Genomic DNA, 17073 nt, shown 5'->3' on the forward strand with positions numbered 1-17073 from the left:
TCAGCATGTGGATTCAGCAGGAGTTCACAGCTCCTCCCACTATATGGGTACAGAGTAACACATAGATTCTCCAAGTGGGCTCCATCAGCTGCTATATAAAATACAGTTTATTATTATGCAAACACATGGATAATGACGTTTTTTAAGAACTTAGATATAAGTTAAATTATTTTACGTGAAAATAAAAATATTTTCAAATATTTCTGAGGTCTGCCTGTGTGAGACAGTAGTTTCCAATGTTGTTTTGTAGATGTGTTACGAACCACCTGGGTCAACTTAGTACAGCCCCTTCTTTTTGTCACATTTCACAATTTCCTTCTGCTTTTTCACATCTCTGAATTTGCCTTGAGTGAAATAGATATTACAAGACCATGGTTGTGCTACAGGAAGTTGCTCATTCTACCCTTTTTAAAGAAGTGCCTCGAAAAATAGGTCCAAAACCTTAAACGCCCTTGAGTTGCATTACTTTTCCTGTTCACACAAACACACAGCTGATCCGGAGTGGTGTGGTGGCTCTGTGGCTCAGGATCTGTGGCCGGAAGGTTGCCGGTTTGTATCCTGCAGCTGGCAGAGGAATCCTACTCTGTTGGGCCCCTGAGCAAGGCCCTTCACCCCAGCTGCCCCAGGGGCGCTGTATAAATGGCTGACCCTGCGCTCTGACCCCCAGCTTCTCTCCCTGTCTGTGTGTCTCATGGAGAGCAAGCTGGGGTCTGCGAAAAGACAAATTCCTCATGCAAGAAACTGTATATGGCCAATAAAGTTGTAATGTATGTAGAATTGCTCGCTGGATCTATTTCCTTTGGCGATGTATACCTCCTTGGAGGCTATATTAAATGTACTGTGTAATTGGAAGGAAGTTCCGGGCAGTCCAGTAAATGAGAAGAGGAACCTGCAACATAGCCCTCGCCTCCTGTTACTTTGTGTCTTTAAGTAGTTCGTGTTATAGCACATACACGACAAAGGTGAACTTATCTTATACTGGTATAAAATGCAAAATCAGCCGCCCCACCGGACAGAGAAACACAACTGCAGACATTGTTATCCTCTCAGCCAGTGACGCAGGACTTGAACTCTCCACACGGGGTCGCTAGCGGTCAAGGTCGCTGTGCGTGTGATCACCGGAAACGGAAGTCCTTATACAGTATCTCCGGACCGCACGCAGCCGCGAAGCTGCTTTCAACGGCGCGATCGCAGCGCTAACGAGAGCGGTGGGTTTCACCGGCTGAGCTGTTTGTAACGGGGGACAACTTCACGGAGCTGTCCGCGCGCAGTGACCCGTGACGACCCCCCACGGCCCCCAGCCGTGAAGACCGCGGTGCGCAGACACGCGTGACCCGCAGGTACCAGCCGTGCGCCCGGTGACAGACAGCACCGCCCTTATCGATCATCTGCCTACGGGTCTCACGAAACTACCTGGACCAGAGAGCAACAGGCAGCAAGAGGAATATTGTATCAGAGCCATTGGACTGCACTGCCACCGTGTGGCGAGAAGATCACACTGCTCTCATCACAGGTGTATTATCTTCATCACCATCATCATAAATAATCATTCCTCACGCTTACTGTACACAGCGCTGTTCTGGACACTCCTCAAAGCTCTTCACAGGTCCTGGGGATCCCCTCCACCCCCACCAGTGTGTACCCCCACCTGATTGATGCGACGGCAGCCATAGTGCGCCAGTACGCTCCCCACACACCACACAGAGGCCGTGACTGGTAAAGGCCAGGGGGAAATGTGACCAGGACACTGGGGTAACACCCCTACTCTTTTAGAGAAACACCCTGGGATTGTTAATGACCACAGAGAGTCAGGACCTCAGTGTTATGGCTCAGCCCAAGGACGGCGCCTTTTACAGTATTGTTACAGTCTAGTGTCCCCGTCACTATAGTGGGGCATTAGGACCCACACGGACCGCAGGGTGAGCGCCCCCTACTGGTCCCACTCACACATCTTCCAGCAGCAGCCTCAGCTTTCCCAGGAGTCTCCCCTCCAGGTACTGGACAGGCTCACTGTGAATTGCAGGGCAATACAGCTGCTGTCCAGCCATGGTCTTCATCACCATCATCACCATCCTCATCTTTAAGGTCTTCATCCCCATCATGCTGGCCGGTGGTTCTGAAATTGAGAACTATCTGTACATGATCAGTGAAATTCCCAGGCCCAGATGATAATTTTAATACTGTTTATCAATTGAACATTTGTGAGAAGGTTACTTCAGAATTATAGCTCTGTATTTATATCTCATCAGTCTGTTTCAGTAATGACATTCTGATCTCATCAACCCCATCAGATCTCTCTTCACATGAGAATATAGATTCAGATATCTGTCTTCTCATGATTGTCCACTCATTATCATCTGTCCATTATAATACACCTGCGATCGCGCCGTTGAAAGCAGCTTCGCGGCTGCGTGCGGTCCGGAGATACTGTACTGGACTTCCCTTTCTGGTGATCACACGCACAGCGACCTTGACCGCTAGCGACCCCGTGTGGAGAGTTCAAATCCTGCGTCACTATCTGAGAGGATAACAATGTCTGCAGTTGTGTTTCTCTGACCGGTGGGGGGGGGGGCTGATTTTGCATTTAATACCAGTATCTTCTGTGCGTCTGTGTGAACAGGAAAATTACATTTGTCTCTGATATCATACCGTCATCACAAGAGTTTAGCCTTAAAAAGCTAACTTTAGCCATGTCAATATTTTATACATCTGAAGAAGTCATCAGTTCCTCACTGTGTCATTTTTAAATAAACATGCAAATCAAGAGGAGTTTAATGTTTCAAGCCTCTTATTTAAAAACTTCAACTTCCTGTGGGACAAGAATGGTCTTGTAATATCTATTTCATGCAAGGCAACTTCGGAGAGCTGAACCAGAAGCAGGAAGGTGTTTTTTGACACATCTACAAAACAACATTGGAAACTACTGTCTCACACACGAAGACCTCGGAAATATTTTATTTTCATGTAAAATATTTGGACTTGTATCTAAATTCTTAAAAATGTCACGATCCACCCGTTTTTACAATATTTACATAATAATAAACTTTATTTTATATAGCACCTTTAAAAGTAGCTTTTCAAACTGCTGTACAGAACGACAATAAGAACAATACAAAATACACAAGATAAGCACAATGAGGAGACAGTAGATGTGGGTACACTAGGAATGCAGTAGGAGCAGAGCAGTAAAGAGCAGAACCAGTTAAGTAAAGTGCTCTTACAGTGCTCTTACGTGAAAACAACGCGATTAGGTTCTTTGTGAATGTAGGTGGACATCTTGTCTTGTTCTCACAACACCGCTGAGGTACAGTTTACAGACACAGAGACACACTGATGGACAAACACCAGTAGAAACTTTATTCGTGTTTAAGGACACAAATACAAAAATATTTATAAGAACATCAAGGACATTCTTGGAGATGGAGATATACATCATGCACATATCCTATACATTTATAGCTCTGTTCAAAATAAATAAGTTCTGTCAGGAGGAATTAGACTTTGGCCCCAGGCCTATCCAGACCACTCTGACCTGTGACCAGTGAGTGACCAGTGACACTGTGCTCAGGCTGGGACAGGCCCAGTGCTGGGAGGGACAGTGGGGCAGCACTGGCAGGACAGGAAATCGAGTTGGGGAGCAGGAAGTGGCTCTTTCGTCCACACACCTGACAGTAGACAGTCCCAGCACACAGGCCCACACTGTGGTGATGTTCACTGTGATACTTCAGCACAGGCTCACCCTGCTCGAACCCTGAGCCGACCGGCTCACCCTCAGCTGGTATCATGAGTTACTGTACCGACCTCTCTGTGCCTAAACCTGATCACACTGGGGCTGACTGCACTGTACTGTGCTTTTACCATGATCTCACTGGGCTTTACTGCTCTGTACTGTGCTTTTACCCTGATCTCACTGGGATTTACTACTGTGTACTGTGATTTTTACCCTGATCTCACTTGGCGTTCCTGCTCTGTACTGTGCTTTTAGCCTGATCTGGGATTTAGCCAATGGGATTCAATGCACTATAATGTGATTTTATTTTGATTTCAATGTACAATTTACTGCACTGTACTGTGCTTTTACCCTGGCAGTCTTTTACAAGGAGCTCACAGACACACACAGTGGCTCAGTGCTCTGGGTGCCAGAGACGCACTGTCTGACACACTGACAGAGCACAGACTGTCCATCTTCAGGACCTGGAGGAGAGACAGAGGGAGAGGAATTAAGACACTAACTAACACCCTGTGACAGAACATGCTGCACAGAGTCTCATCCTGAAAAACAACAGTTTCACAGAAATAGGAAGAATATTGTAAGAACCAGACGAACAATCAGAAAAGGTCTGATTAGATAACGAATGATGTATATCTAATTGACTCCTGATTGGACAGAAGTAGAGCACTCTGATTGGATGGAGAGGATATCAGTTTTCCTATTGGCTAGCAGATATATTCTGAACCCTCCCCAGACATGGTATCGCTTGAATCTCAGAGAGCGCTCTGATTGGACGAGGAGAACATTCTGAACCCTCTGATTGGAGGAGGATTCTCACTGACCTGTTTAAGTTGCCGTAGGTGGAGTTGTCTGGGAACTGTAGGCTCTGTGTGCAGACAGACAGGGAGACAGAGACCACGTGAGATAGGCAGACAGGGAGACAGACAAGGAGACAGAGACCAGGTGAGACAGACAGACTAGGTGAGACAGACAGGGAGACAGAGACCAGTTGAGACAGGCAGACAGGGAGACAGAGACCAGGTGAGACAGACACACAGACAACAGTCAGGGAGACAGACTAGGTGGGACAGACAGGGGGACAGACAGACAGACTGTGCTGGTGCTGGGGGTATTGAGAAGACAGAAGGCACAGTTACACTCACAGTGTAGGTGCTCTCTGGAGCTGCAGGACTGGGCTGGGCTGCTTTCTTCTGCAATACAGTCACACACTCGTGAGCCACTGTGTTATAACAATTATTCCTCTGACTGCAGCACAGTCACACACTCGTGAGCCACTGTGTTATAACAATTATTCCTCTGACTGCAGCACAGTCACACACTCGTGAGCCACTGTGTTATAACAATTATTCCTCTGACTGCAGCACAGCCACACACTCGTGAGCCACTGTGTTATAACAATTATTCCAGACTACTGTGGAATAACTTCCAGTGTGGGGGTTCACAGCTCTCAGTGAGGGGTTGTTGGGGTTCACAGCTCTCAGTGAGGGGTTGGGGTTCACAGCTCTCAGTGAGGGGTTATTGTGGTTCACAGCTCTCAGTGAAGGGTTGTTGGGGTTCACAGCTCTCAGTGAGGGGTTGTTGGGGTTCACAGCTCTCAGTGAGGGGTTGTTGGGGTCCACAGCTCTCAGTGAGGGGTTGTTGGGGTTCACAGCTCTCAGTGAAGGGTTGTTGGGGTTCACAGCTCTCAGTGAGGGGTTGTTGGGGTTCACAGCTCTCAGTGAGGGGTTGGGGTTCACAGCTCTCAGTGAGGGGTTATTGTGGTTCACAGCTCTCAGTGAAGGGTTGTTGGGGTTCACAGCTCTCAGTGAGGGGTTGTTGGGGTTCACAGCTCTCAGTGAGGGGTTGTTGGGGTCCACAGCTCTCAGTGAGGGGTTGTTGGGGTTCACAGCTCTCAGTGAAGGGTTGTTGGGGTTCACAGCTCTCAGTGAGGGGTTGTTGGGGTCCACAGCTCTCAGTGAGGGGTTGTTGGGGTTCACAGCTCTCAGTGAGGGGTTGTTGGGGTTCACAGCTCTCAGTGAGGGGTTGTTGGGGTCCACAGCTCTGTCTCCCAGCTGGTCTCTCCTGCCGCAGGGATGAGGAAGTTGCTGTATCAGTGCTGTGTGGTGAAGGGACTGGAGCACAGAGAGCAAGGTCCTCTCTCTCTGTTCATGAACAACCTGCTCACACTCAGCCCATTGTCTGAGAGGCTGGGTCTCTTATCTCATGATCACCACAAAACCAGCTGGAGCCTGATAGACCTCTCGTCTGCAGACAGGCAGGTGTGTGGAGAGTCAGACAGCTGACAGTGAGCACAGTGTGAGAGAGAGACAGGCAGGAGAGGAGAGACAGGTGTGTGGACAGTTAGACAGCGGTCTAACAGTGTGGCTACAGTGTGAGAGAGAGACAGGCAGGAGAGGAGAGACAGGTGTGTGGACAGTTAGACAGTGGTCAGTGTGGCTACAGTGTGAGAGAGAGACAGGCAGGAGAGGAGAGACAGGTGTGTGGACAGTTAGACAGTGGTCAGTGTGGCTACAGTGTGAGAGAGAGACAGGCAGGAGAGGAGAGACAGGTGTGTGGACAGTTAGACAGTGGTCAGTGTGGCTACAGTGTGACAGACTGACCTGGTGACCAGCAGGCAGGTTCATGTACATCATGTGATCCTTCAGCCCCTCAGAGTTTTCATACATCACAGAGCCTGGCAGAGAAACACAGACACAGAGAGGGAGACAGGTGAGAGAGAGACAGACAAGCAGGAGAGGGAGACAGGTGAGAGAGAGACAGACAGGAGAAGAGAGGGGAGACAGGTGAGAGAGACACAGACAGGCAGGAGAGGGGAGACAGAGGAGAGAGAGATAGACAGGCAGGAGGGGGGATACAGGAGAGAGAGAGACAGACAGGGAGAGGAGAGACAAGCAGGAGAGGGGATACAGGAGAGAGAGAGACAGGAGAGGAGAGACAGGTGAGAGAGAGACAGACAGGCAGGAGAGGAGAGACAGGTGAGAGAGAGACAGACAGGAGAAGAGAGGGCAGACGGGTGAGAGAGACACAGACAGGCAGGAGAGGAGAGACAGGTGAGAGAGAGACAGACAGGCACGAGAGGGAGACAGGTGAGAGAGAGACAGACAGGAGAAGAGAGGGGAGACAGGTGAGAGAGACACAGACAGGCAGGAGAGGGGAGACAGAGGAGAGAGACACAGACAAGCAGGAGAGGAGAGACAGGTGAGAGAGAGACAGGCAGGCACGAGAGGGGAGACAAGTGAGAGAGAGACAGGAGAGAGAGACAGACAGGGGGACAGACAGCCTCACTTACTGTTAGTGGTCTCCCTGGGGCTGCTCCTGTAAAGACAACACAGACACTGAGAGTTACTGATCACTGACTCGTCTCATCTCACCCACAGCTATTCCTGTGTTCTGTTTCTTCTAGAGCTCTTTCTATCCCTGTGTCAGTGTATTTGGACCCTGTGTCTATTCTAATATCAGTGTATTCTATCCCTGTGTCTATTCTAAAATCAGTGTATTCTATCCCTGTGTCTATTCTAAAATCAGTGTATTCTATCCCTGTGTCTATTCTAATATCAGTGTATTTGGACCCTGTGTCTATTCTAATATCAGTGTATTTGAACCCTGTCTCTATTCTAATATCAGTGTATTCTATCCCTGTGTCTATTCTAAAATCAGTGTATTCTATCCCTGTCTCTATTCTAATATCAGTGTATTCTATACCTGTGTCTATTCCAGTACTGTATCAGTGTGTTCCAGCACTGTGTCTATTCCAGTATCAGTGTGTCTATTCCAGCACTGTGTCTATTCCAGTATCAGTGTGTTCCAGCACTGTGTCTATTCCAGTATCAGTGTGTCTATTCCAGCACTGTGTCTATTCCAGTATCAGTGTGTTCCAGCACTGTGTCTATTCCAGTATAAGTGTGTTCCAGCACTGTGTCTATTCCAGCACTGTGTCTATTCCAGTATCAGCGTGTCTATTCCAGTATCAGCGTGTCTATTCCAGTATCAGCATGTCTATTCCAGTATCAGCGTGTCTATTCCAGTATCAGCATGTCTATTCCAGTATCAGCATGTCTATTCCAGTGTCAGCGTGTCTATTCCAGTATCAGTGTGTCTATTCCAGTATCAGTGTGTCTATTCCAGCTGTGTCTATTCCAGTATCAGTGTGTCTATTCCAGTGTCAGCGTATCTATTCCAGTATCAGCATGTCTATTCCAGTGTCAGCGTGTCTATTCCAGTATCAGCGTGTCTATTCCAGTATCAGCGTGTTCCAGCACTGTGTCTATTCCAGTATCAGTGTGTTCCAGCACTGTGTCTATTCCAGTATAAGTGTGTTCCAGCACTGTGTCTATTCCAGCACTGTGTCTATTCCAGTATCAGCGTGTCTATTCCAGTATCAGTGTGTCTATTCCAGTATCAGCATTTCTATTCCAGTATCAGTGTGTCTATTCCAGTGTCAGCGTGTCTATTCCAGTATCAGTGTGTCTATTCCAGTATCTTAGTGTGTATTCCAGTATCAGCGTGTCTATTCCAGCTGTGTCTATTCCAGTATCAGTGTGTCTATTCCAGTGTCAGCGTGTCTATTCCAGTATCAGCATGTCTATTCCAGTGTCAGCGTGTCTATTCCAGTATCAGCATGTCTATTCTAATATCAGTGTATTTGAACCCTGTCTCTATTCTAATATCAGTGTATTCTATCCCTGTGTCTATTCTAAAATCAGTGTATTCTATCCCTGTCTCTATTCTAATATCAGTGTATTCTATACCTGTGTCTATTCCAGTACTGTATCAGTGTGTTCCAGCACTGTGTCTATTCCAGTATCAGTGTGTCTATTCCAGCACTGTGTCTATTCCAGTATCAGTGTGTTCCAGCACTGTGTCTATTCCAGTATAAGTGTGTTCCAGCACTGTGTCTATTCCAGCACTGTGTCTATTCCAGTATCAGCGTGTCTATTCCAGTATCAGCGTGTCTATTCCAGTATCAGCGTGTCTATTCCAGTATCAGCATGTCTATTCCAGTATCAGCGTGTCTATTCCAGTATCAGCATGTCTATTCCAGTATCAGCATGTCTATTCCAGTGTCAGCGTGTCTATTCCAGTATCAGTGTGTCTATTCCAGTATCAGTGTGTCTATTCCAGCTGTGTCTATTCCAGTATCAGTGTGTCTATTCCAGTGTCAGCGTATCTATTCCAGTATCAGCATGTCTATTCCAGTGTCAGCGTGTCTATTCCAGTATCAGCGTGTCTATTCCAGTATCAGCGTGTTCCAGCACTGTGTCTATTCCAGTATCAGTGTGTTCCAGCACTGTGTCTATTCCAGTATAAGTGTGTTCCAGCACTGTGTCTATTCCAGCACTGTGTCTATTCCAGTATCAGCGTGTCTATTCCAGTATCAGTGTGTCTATTCCAGTATCAGCATTTCTATTCCAGTATCAGTGTGTCTATTCCAGTGTCAGCGTGTCTATTCCAGTATCAGTGTGTCTATTCCAGTATCAGTGTGTCTATTCCAGTATCAGCGTGTCTATTCCAGCTGTGTCTATTCCAGTATCAGTGTGTCTATTCCAGTGTCAGCGTGTCTATTCCAGTATCAGCATGTCTATTCCAGTGTCAGCGTGTCTATTCCAGTATCAGCATGTCTATTCCAGTATCAGCGTGTCTATTCCAGTATCAGCGTGTTCCAGCACTGTGTCTATTCCAGTATCAGTGTGTCTATTCCAGCACTGTGTCTATTCCAGTATCAGTGTGTCTATTCCAGCACTGTGTCTATTCCAGTATCAGCGTGTCTATTCCAGCTGTGTCTATTCCAGTATCAGTGTGTCTATTCCAGTGTCAGCGTGTCTATTCCAGTGTCAGCGTGTCTATTCCAGTATCAGCATGTCTATTCCAGTATCAGCATGTCTATTCCAGTATCAGTGTGTCTATTCCAGTATCAGCGTGTCTATTCCAGCTGTGTCTATTCCAGTATCAGTGTGTCTATTCCAGTGTCAGCATGTCTATTCCAGTATCAGCATGTCTATTCCAGTGTCAGCGTGTCTATTCCAGTATCAGCGTGTCTATTCCAGTATCAGCGTGTCTATTCCAGTATCAGCGTGTCTATTCCAGCACTGTGTCTATTCCAGTATCAGTATGTCTATTCCAGTATCAGCGTGTCTATTCCAGTATCAGCGTGTCTACTGGTGTTGCAGCAGGCTCTGCACAGAGAGAATCACACAGAGGAAGCAGCAGGAGGGTTACAGACAGAGGAGGGGCTGTGGTAACAGTGTGTCAGTACAGTGAAGGGGAAACTGCACTTCCTCTGATCACACACACAACTCTCACACACACTCTGATACACACTCTCACAATACACAACTCTTAAACACCTTCTTTCAGACACTCAGTTCCCACACAACCCTCTCTCACACACAACTCTCACACTCTGTTATACCCTACACTGTCTCACAGGTTCAGGTCCAGTCCTGGTACACCAGGAGGACAGCCGGTCCAGTGGTTCAGGTCCAGTCCTGTTACACCAGGAGGACAGCTGGTCCAGTGGCTCAGGTCCAATCTTGTTAGACCAGGAGGACAGCTGGTCCAGTGGTTCAGGTCCAGTCTTGTACACCAGGAGGACAGCTGGTCCAGTGGTTCAGGTCCAGTCTTGTTAGACCAGGTGGACAGTGGAAGTGGGAGAACACTCACCCCTGTCTCGTCATCAGGAAGTAGACGAGTCCGACGATGAGGCCCACAGCCACCAGCACCGCGATCACAATCCCAGCGATGGCTCCTCTGCTCAGAGAGCCCCCTCCTCCTCCTCCTCCTCCTGGCGGAGCTGCAGAGAGAGGGAGAGACAGAGGGACACAGACTCAGCACACAGACACACACTGCAACAGGGGAGGTCACAGGTCACCAGCCCACCCCTACACCCTCCTGCCAGGAGTCTGCTTCTGACACAGCGGGCAACTCCCACCACTGCTCTGTGCAGTTCCCTTCTCCTCCAGAGGGGGTGCTCTCAGTAGCGTAGCAGTGGGAACAGGAGGCACGTCTTTACACAGAGAGTAGTGGTGGTGTGTGTGTGGATCACACTGCCCAGCTGAGCTGCTGAAGACCGACTCTGCTGGGTCCTTTAACTCGTTCTGGTCCTGGATGGGTCCAGTGAGAGTGTGGGCCGGGCCGCAGTGGAGCAGCTCCTCTCCTCTGGACTCCAGCAGAGACCAGGCCCCTCTGTGTGTGGTCACTCAGGTCAGTGTCTGGTCAGCCAGGGAGTCACTCTGTGTGTGGTCAGTCTCACTCAGTGTGTGGTCAGTGAGGTCAGTGTGTGGTCATCGGTACTGCGCTGGGGGGCTGGACCGGGCCCAGCAGGACAGAGTGAGCCCTGAGCCTGCGGGGAACATGTGTCCAGGGGGCGTCAGGCTGGTGTCCTCAGGCCCATCTGGAACACACAGCAGTGTCAGAGCAGCACAGCTGGGTCACAGCACACAGACACAGAGAGCCCAGCTGGGACTCAGTGTGGACACTGCAGCACAGCTGGGTCACAGCACACAGACACAGAGAGCCCAGCTGGGACTCAGTGTGGACACTGCAGCTGCAGAAGCAGATGGAGACCAGGGGTGATGCAGGCAGGAGCATCACAGGTCTCCCAGGCAGGATCAGGGAAAGACTCACACAGGACGTTGAGATAGACGGGCTGGCTGGTGGCGTTGCTGAATGAGTTGGACACAAAGCAGTACAGGGGCCCCCGATCGGACCTCAGCACGCTGGATATGGTCAGGGTCCGATTGTCCTCACTCAGCTGGAAGCGCTGGCCAGCTGTGACCTCAGAGGAGTCATTGAGCCATCGGTACGAGGGGACCGAACCCGAGGCACTGCAGCTCAGCCTCACAGTGTCATTGAACTCCACTGGGTCAGTGATGTTGGCCTGGACAGTCACATTGGACACTGGCGCTGCAGTCAGAGAGAGAGACAGGGGGACAGTGTGAGGGATCTACAGTGAATGCGGTAGTGTGGTCAGTGGACACATTGAGCCTGTCCAGCTCTGTGTAGAGACTGTGTCCAGCTCTGTGTAGAGACTGTGTCCAGTGCAGAGACTGCTCAAGTGTGTCTCCAGCGTGATTTTCCTCACACTAGTTCTGTGTGTCTCTCCAGGCTGCTGTACATCCCAGTGACACTAAGCTCTCACAGCTCAAGCCAGTTATGGTCTGTGACTGATGCCCAGGAGGCTCAGATCTCTCGATCCCATGTCTGGAGCACATCAGAGCTGTGTATGAGTATGGCCTGTGTGCCTTCTTCTAAACTGAGATCTGTCCTGTTATCAAGCACAGTTTTCAAAGCCAACAGTGTGACACTCTGGCTGGGAGTCTTGTCCTGACGTTGCCCTGGGCAACCCAAACAGTCGGACAGGCTCTCACCCTCCTCTCAACCCTGGAGAACACGGTCAGGACACAATTCTCAAAGACCCCCTGTCTTTCAGTCAGGTGATCAATCCCAACATCGATCCGGCAAGTAAGCTGGCATTCAGGGCATTTTTCCCTCTGATTCAGTGCTCTGACATTGAGCTCCAGCTTGCAGTGGTACAGTAGCTCTGGCCTTACACTCGCCCTCTCAGACACCTTCTTCCTAAATCTCCGAGCTCCGATTCAGCAGGGACTCGCTGTCCTCGCTGGATTCCCAGCTGGATTGTTCTTTTTCTCCCTTTCTCCAGCTCGCTCTCACCTCCGAGGCCCCCAGCCCTCTCCAGTGCCGCTGTCCGACAGTCTTTCTCGCTGGGAGCCCCTGCCTCTTACCCCAGCTCTCCTCATCCCTGCCAAGGTGCTGCTCTCCAGCCCTGCCTCTGCAGGTCACAGGCAGCTTTGTCCTGCTGGTGCCGGATCCATCATCCACTCAACTCCTCCCGCCTCTCCCCTCGGCCTGCAGCCCCTTCTCCAGCACCACTCACAGGGGTCACAGCACAACAGACGGTAACCGGCTCGTCTCCCATTCCGCTTCCAGAAACCCACTGTCCCGGTCAGGGGTGCGGAAAGCCAGAGCCCATCCCAGAGGAGCAGGCTACCAGGACGGGACTGTGATCACATGACTGAGGACAGACCAACCCAGATCTGCCAACAGCACCCCGACAATCGAGCCAGCCTGTCCCCAGGAGGTGTGGGAGGAATCCCAAGTTCCCTGGCCGAAACCCACTCAAACATGCAGACTCCACACAGACAGAGCCACACTCAGACCCAGGATCCTCCTCTTGAAGAGAAGGGGCTACAAGGGAACCTGATGAAATCAACTGGGAGGTAGTGGTGGTGGGTGGTGGGGCTGTGGAACAAACTGCCCAGCCATGCTGTTGAAGCCGACACCCTGGATTCTCCGAAGGAACAGCTGGATGAGATCACTGAAGGTCAGTTGGCTACAAGCTTCCAAACAGGCTGGACTGTCTGACAGCTCTTATGGCCTGGTGCCCCAGGAGCTGGGGAACAGCAGAGCTGACCCCCACACCACTGCCACAGTATTCCAACAGCAGCAACACCCTGCTCTTCCACAGGAGCCCTGCTGTGTCTCTGTCTCTGGGGACTCAGTGCTACAGCCTGCTGATGAGTCACACGTCACCACTCTGCTGAAGAGGAACCTGCCTGCAAGTAGTTCATGATCACTGAGACCTGGGCACTGAGCACTGAGACCTGAACACCGAGACCTGCCTACTGCCCACTGAGACCTGGACACTGAGCACTGAGACCTAAACACTGAGCACTGAGCACTGAACACCGAGATCTGCCCACTGCCCACTGAGACCTGGGCACTGAGCACTGAGACCTGAACACCGAGCCTGACCACAGAGCACTGAGACCAGAGCCCTGACCACTCAATACTGTACTAACCACTAACCCCTGTGGGCTGCTGTTTCTATGGCCGAAGACACCATTCCACGTGGTTGCTAAAGAACACTATGGGACGTGGGAGTTCAAGGGGTACAAGCCCCCAAAACCTCAGGGTGTGCATTCCTTCCCCGTCTCCCCCCATGTCCCCAACCCCGCCCTTCGAAATTGAAAGGTCAGACCGTCCACCAACTGCTGGGACCAGATTTCCCGAACAGTCCTGGAGAGAGGGATCACAGTCCAGGTCACTGCATGTACATGTAGATTATTCTGAATGCACTCTAGTGAATAACTCTGTGAGCCTCCTCTGGCTCTGGTCACCTCTGAGATGTTATATTTATTTTTAATAAGTAACAGGTTTATTCCATGCTGAATAAAAGAAGGAAGAGAACACAACGTTTCGGCCGTGGAGCCTTCTTCAGGTGTGAGAGAGACAGGGCAGTAGGCGAAGGTACAGTAGCAGGAGAACAAAGGCTGGGAGGGAGGAGGAGTGAGAGGCGGGAGCAGGGGACAGACAGAGAGGCCAATCAAGAGGTGTGAAGTCAGAATGGGTGCAGAGAGGTGTGAAATGAAACTTCCAATCAATGGAGAAAATGTAAAAGAAGAGTAGTCTGTCGTTAAGAGAAGGGAGAATGTGTGATCCTAGCTGCAGAATTATTTTGGTTTCGGTGGTCTTTCTGATGTATGAGTTGGGAAAACCGTCTTTGAGAACACAGACGGAGAGATTAGAGTGGTCGTGGCCGTCAGAGGTGAGATGAGAAACAGTGGGCTTGGAGAGATCTTTAATCTTCACAGCCCTGACGTGTTCTCTGAAGCGGTCTCCGAGTCTCCTTCCTGTTTCTCCACTGTAGAGAGAAACTGGGCATTTACTGAGAGAGATCCAGTGAATAAGGCTGCTGGAGGTACAAGATGCCCTCTGGGTGATGCGGAATTGTCCTGAGGGGCCTTGAATGAGTGTGGTGGTGGATGTGTACTTGCAGGTGATGCAGCGAGCTCTGTTGCAGGGGAAAGTGCCCGGTGTGGATGGTTCTGAGGGCGGTCGAGGGAGCTGTGAACAAGGAGGTTACACAGATTAGGTGGTCGGCGATATGAGATGATGGGGCGATCAGAAAAGAGGGCCCCAATGGAGGGATCATCCTGTAGGATGGAAAGGTTGTGGTTAATGGTCCTGGGGATGTGAAGTGTGTTGGGGTGGTAGGGAAGCACCAGAGGAATGCGGTTGTTATGGTGGGAGTTCCTGATCGGGTTGATGGTCCGAGGGGTGTTTTTGGCTCGGGCAGGGGCCCTGTCAATCACACTGCTGGGGTATCCTCTGTTGATGAAAAAGGAGCACATTTCGAGGGCTTGGGTCTGAAAGTCGATGTCGTCGCTGCACAATTGTCATAGAGATTGTTTATTTTTTATTTTTATTTAATAAGTTTACTTTAATATAATGTTTATATGTACTATTTGTATGTTTTTGTACGTTTCTCTGTGTGTTAAACATAGCTGCTTGGATTTAAAACAAAACTTCTGGGAAATCAGGCAATAAGGTAATAATTATTGTTTCATATTCAGGAGCTCATTGAGGATATTTATATATTTTTATACTCACATATTCTATATATAAAATGTCTATTATGGTCTGCCACACAGTAGTTACACATGGTGATCTAATGCCTGTCAAACACCAGCAAACACCTGTAAGACTCCAGGCTGAGAGGTCCCAGTTACTCACCGAACACGTTCAGTGTCACCAGTCCAGCCAGTGTATCTGCTGCAGCTGTGACCATGTTGACAGAATAGGTCCCGTTGTCTGCAGCTGTCAGTCCTCTGAGCTGCAGAGCTCCAGTGGACCCGTTCACACTGACTCTGCCTGCGTACCCTGGGGCTGGACGTTCAGTACCAGAGACCCAGCTGACCACAGTGGGGGATGCAGGAGTGGTGCCAAACCTCCAGGTTACTGCCACTATCTGTGTTGTAGAAGGATTGATGGTTGTGTGGAACCAGACACTGCCTCCCACAACTCCAACCACAGGGCCTGGAGGGAATATACCTGTACTCTGGGCACAGCAACCTGTCAATAACAGAGCTGGAGTCACTGACAGTATAACACACTCCTGTCACACAACACACCTCACAGCACCCTGTCAATAACAGAGCTGGAGTCACTGACAGTATAACACACTCCTGTCACACAACACACCTCACAGCACCCTGTCAATAACAGAGCTGGAGTCACTGACAGTATAACACACTCCTGTCACACAACACACCTCACAGCACCCTGTCAATAACAGAGCTGGAGTCACTGACAGTATAACACACTCCTGTCACACAACACACCTCACAGCACCCTGTCAATAACAGAGCTGGAGTCACTGACAGTATAACACACTCCTGTCACACAACACACCTCACAGCACCCTGTCAATAACAGAGCTGGAGTCACTGACAGTATAACACACTCCTGTCACACAACACACCTCACAGCACCCTGTCAATAACAGAGCTGGAGTCACTGACAGTATAACACACTCCTGTCACACAACACACCTCACAGCACCCTGTCAATAACAGAGCTGGAGTCACTGACAGTATAACACACTCCTGTCACACAACACACCTCACAGCACCCTGTCAATAACAGAGCTGGAGTCACTGACAGTATAACACACTCCTGTCACACAACACACCTCACAGCACCCTGTCAATAACAGAGCTGGAGTCACTGACAGTATAACACACTCCTGTCACACAACACACCTCACAGCACCCTGTCAATAACAGAGCTGGAGTCACTGACAGTATAACACACTCCTGTCACACAACACACCTCACAGCAACCTGTCAATAACAGAGCTGGAGTCACTGACAGTATAACACACTCCTGTCACACAACACACCTCACAGCACCCTGTCAATAACAGAGCTGGAGTCACTGACAGTATAACACACTCCTGTCACACAACACACCTCACAGCACCCTGTCAATAACAGAGCTGGAGTCACTGACAGTATAACACACTCCTGTCACACAACACACCTCACAGTAACCTGTCAATAACAGAGCTGGAGTCACTGACAGTATAACACACTCCTGTCACACAACACACCTCACAGCACCCTGTCAATAACAGAGCTGGAGTCACTGACAGTATAACACACTCCTGTCACACAACACACCTCACAGCAACCTGTCAATAACAGAGCTGGAGTCACTGACAGTATAACACACTCCTGTCACACAACACACCTCACAGCACCCTGTCAATAACAGAGCTGGAGTCACTGACAGTATAACACACTCCTGTCACACAACACACCTCACAGTAACCTGTCAATAACAGAGCTGGAGTCACTGACAGTATAACACACTCCTGTCACACAACACACCTCACAGCACCCTGTCAATAACAGAGCTGGAGTCACTGACAGTATAACACACTCCTGTCACACAACACACCTCACAGCACCCTGTCAATAACAGAGCTGGAGTCACTGACAGTATAACACACTCCTGTCACACAACACACCTCACAGCAC

General features: G+C 49.6%; 2 protein-coding genes across 2 annotated transcripts in view; one reads left to right on the plus strand and one right to left on the minus strand.

Annotated features, from left to right (window-relative positions):
* The window catches only part of LOC102682610 (CEA cell adhesion molecule 5), a 76152-nt gene that overhangs the window by 12467 nt on the left and 46612 nt on the right, over positions 1-17073 (plus strand). The window lies entirely within an intron of this gene.
* Positions 3332-15456, minus strand: LOC138225384 (carcinoembryonic antigen-related cell adhesion molecule 1-like). Its single transcript, XM_069185449.1, has 8 exons — positions 15266-15456; positions 11357-11635; positions 10394-10523; positions 7023-7048; positions 6334-6407; positions 4876-4923; positions 4555-4598; positions 3332-4194 (listed from the first exon to the last, which is right to left on the minus strand). Exons 1-8 carry the CDS (start codon positions 15318-15320, stop codon positions 4188-4190), a joined length of 663 nt encoding a protein of 220 aa, XP_069041550.1. The 5' UTR covers positions 15321-15456; the 3' UTR covers positions 3332-4187.

The sequence above is a fragment of the Lepisosteus oculatus genome, chromosome 27 (genome assembly GCF_040954835.1).
Source record: "Lepisosteus oculatus isolate fLepOcu1 chromosome 27, fLepOcu1.hap2, whole genome shotgun sequence".
In the NCBI taxonomy this organism is placed as follows: domain Eukaryota; kingdom Metazoa; phylum Chordata; class Actinopteri; order Semionotiformes; family Lepisosteidae; genus Lepisosteus; species Lepisosteus oculatus.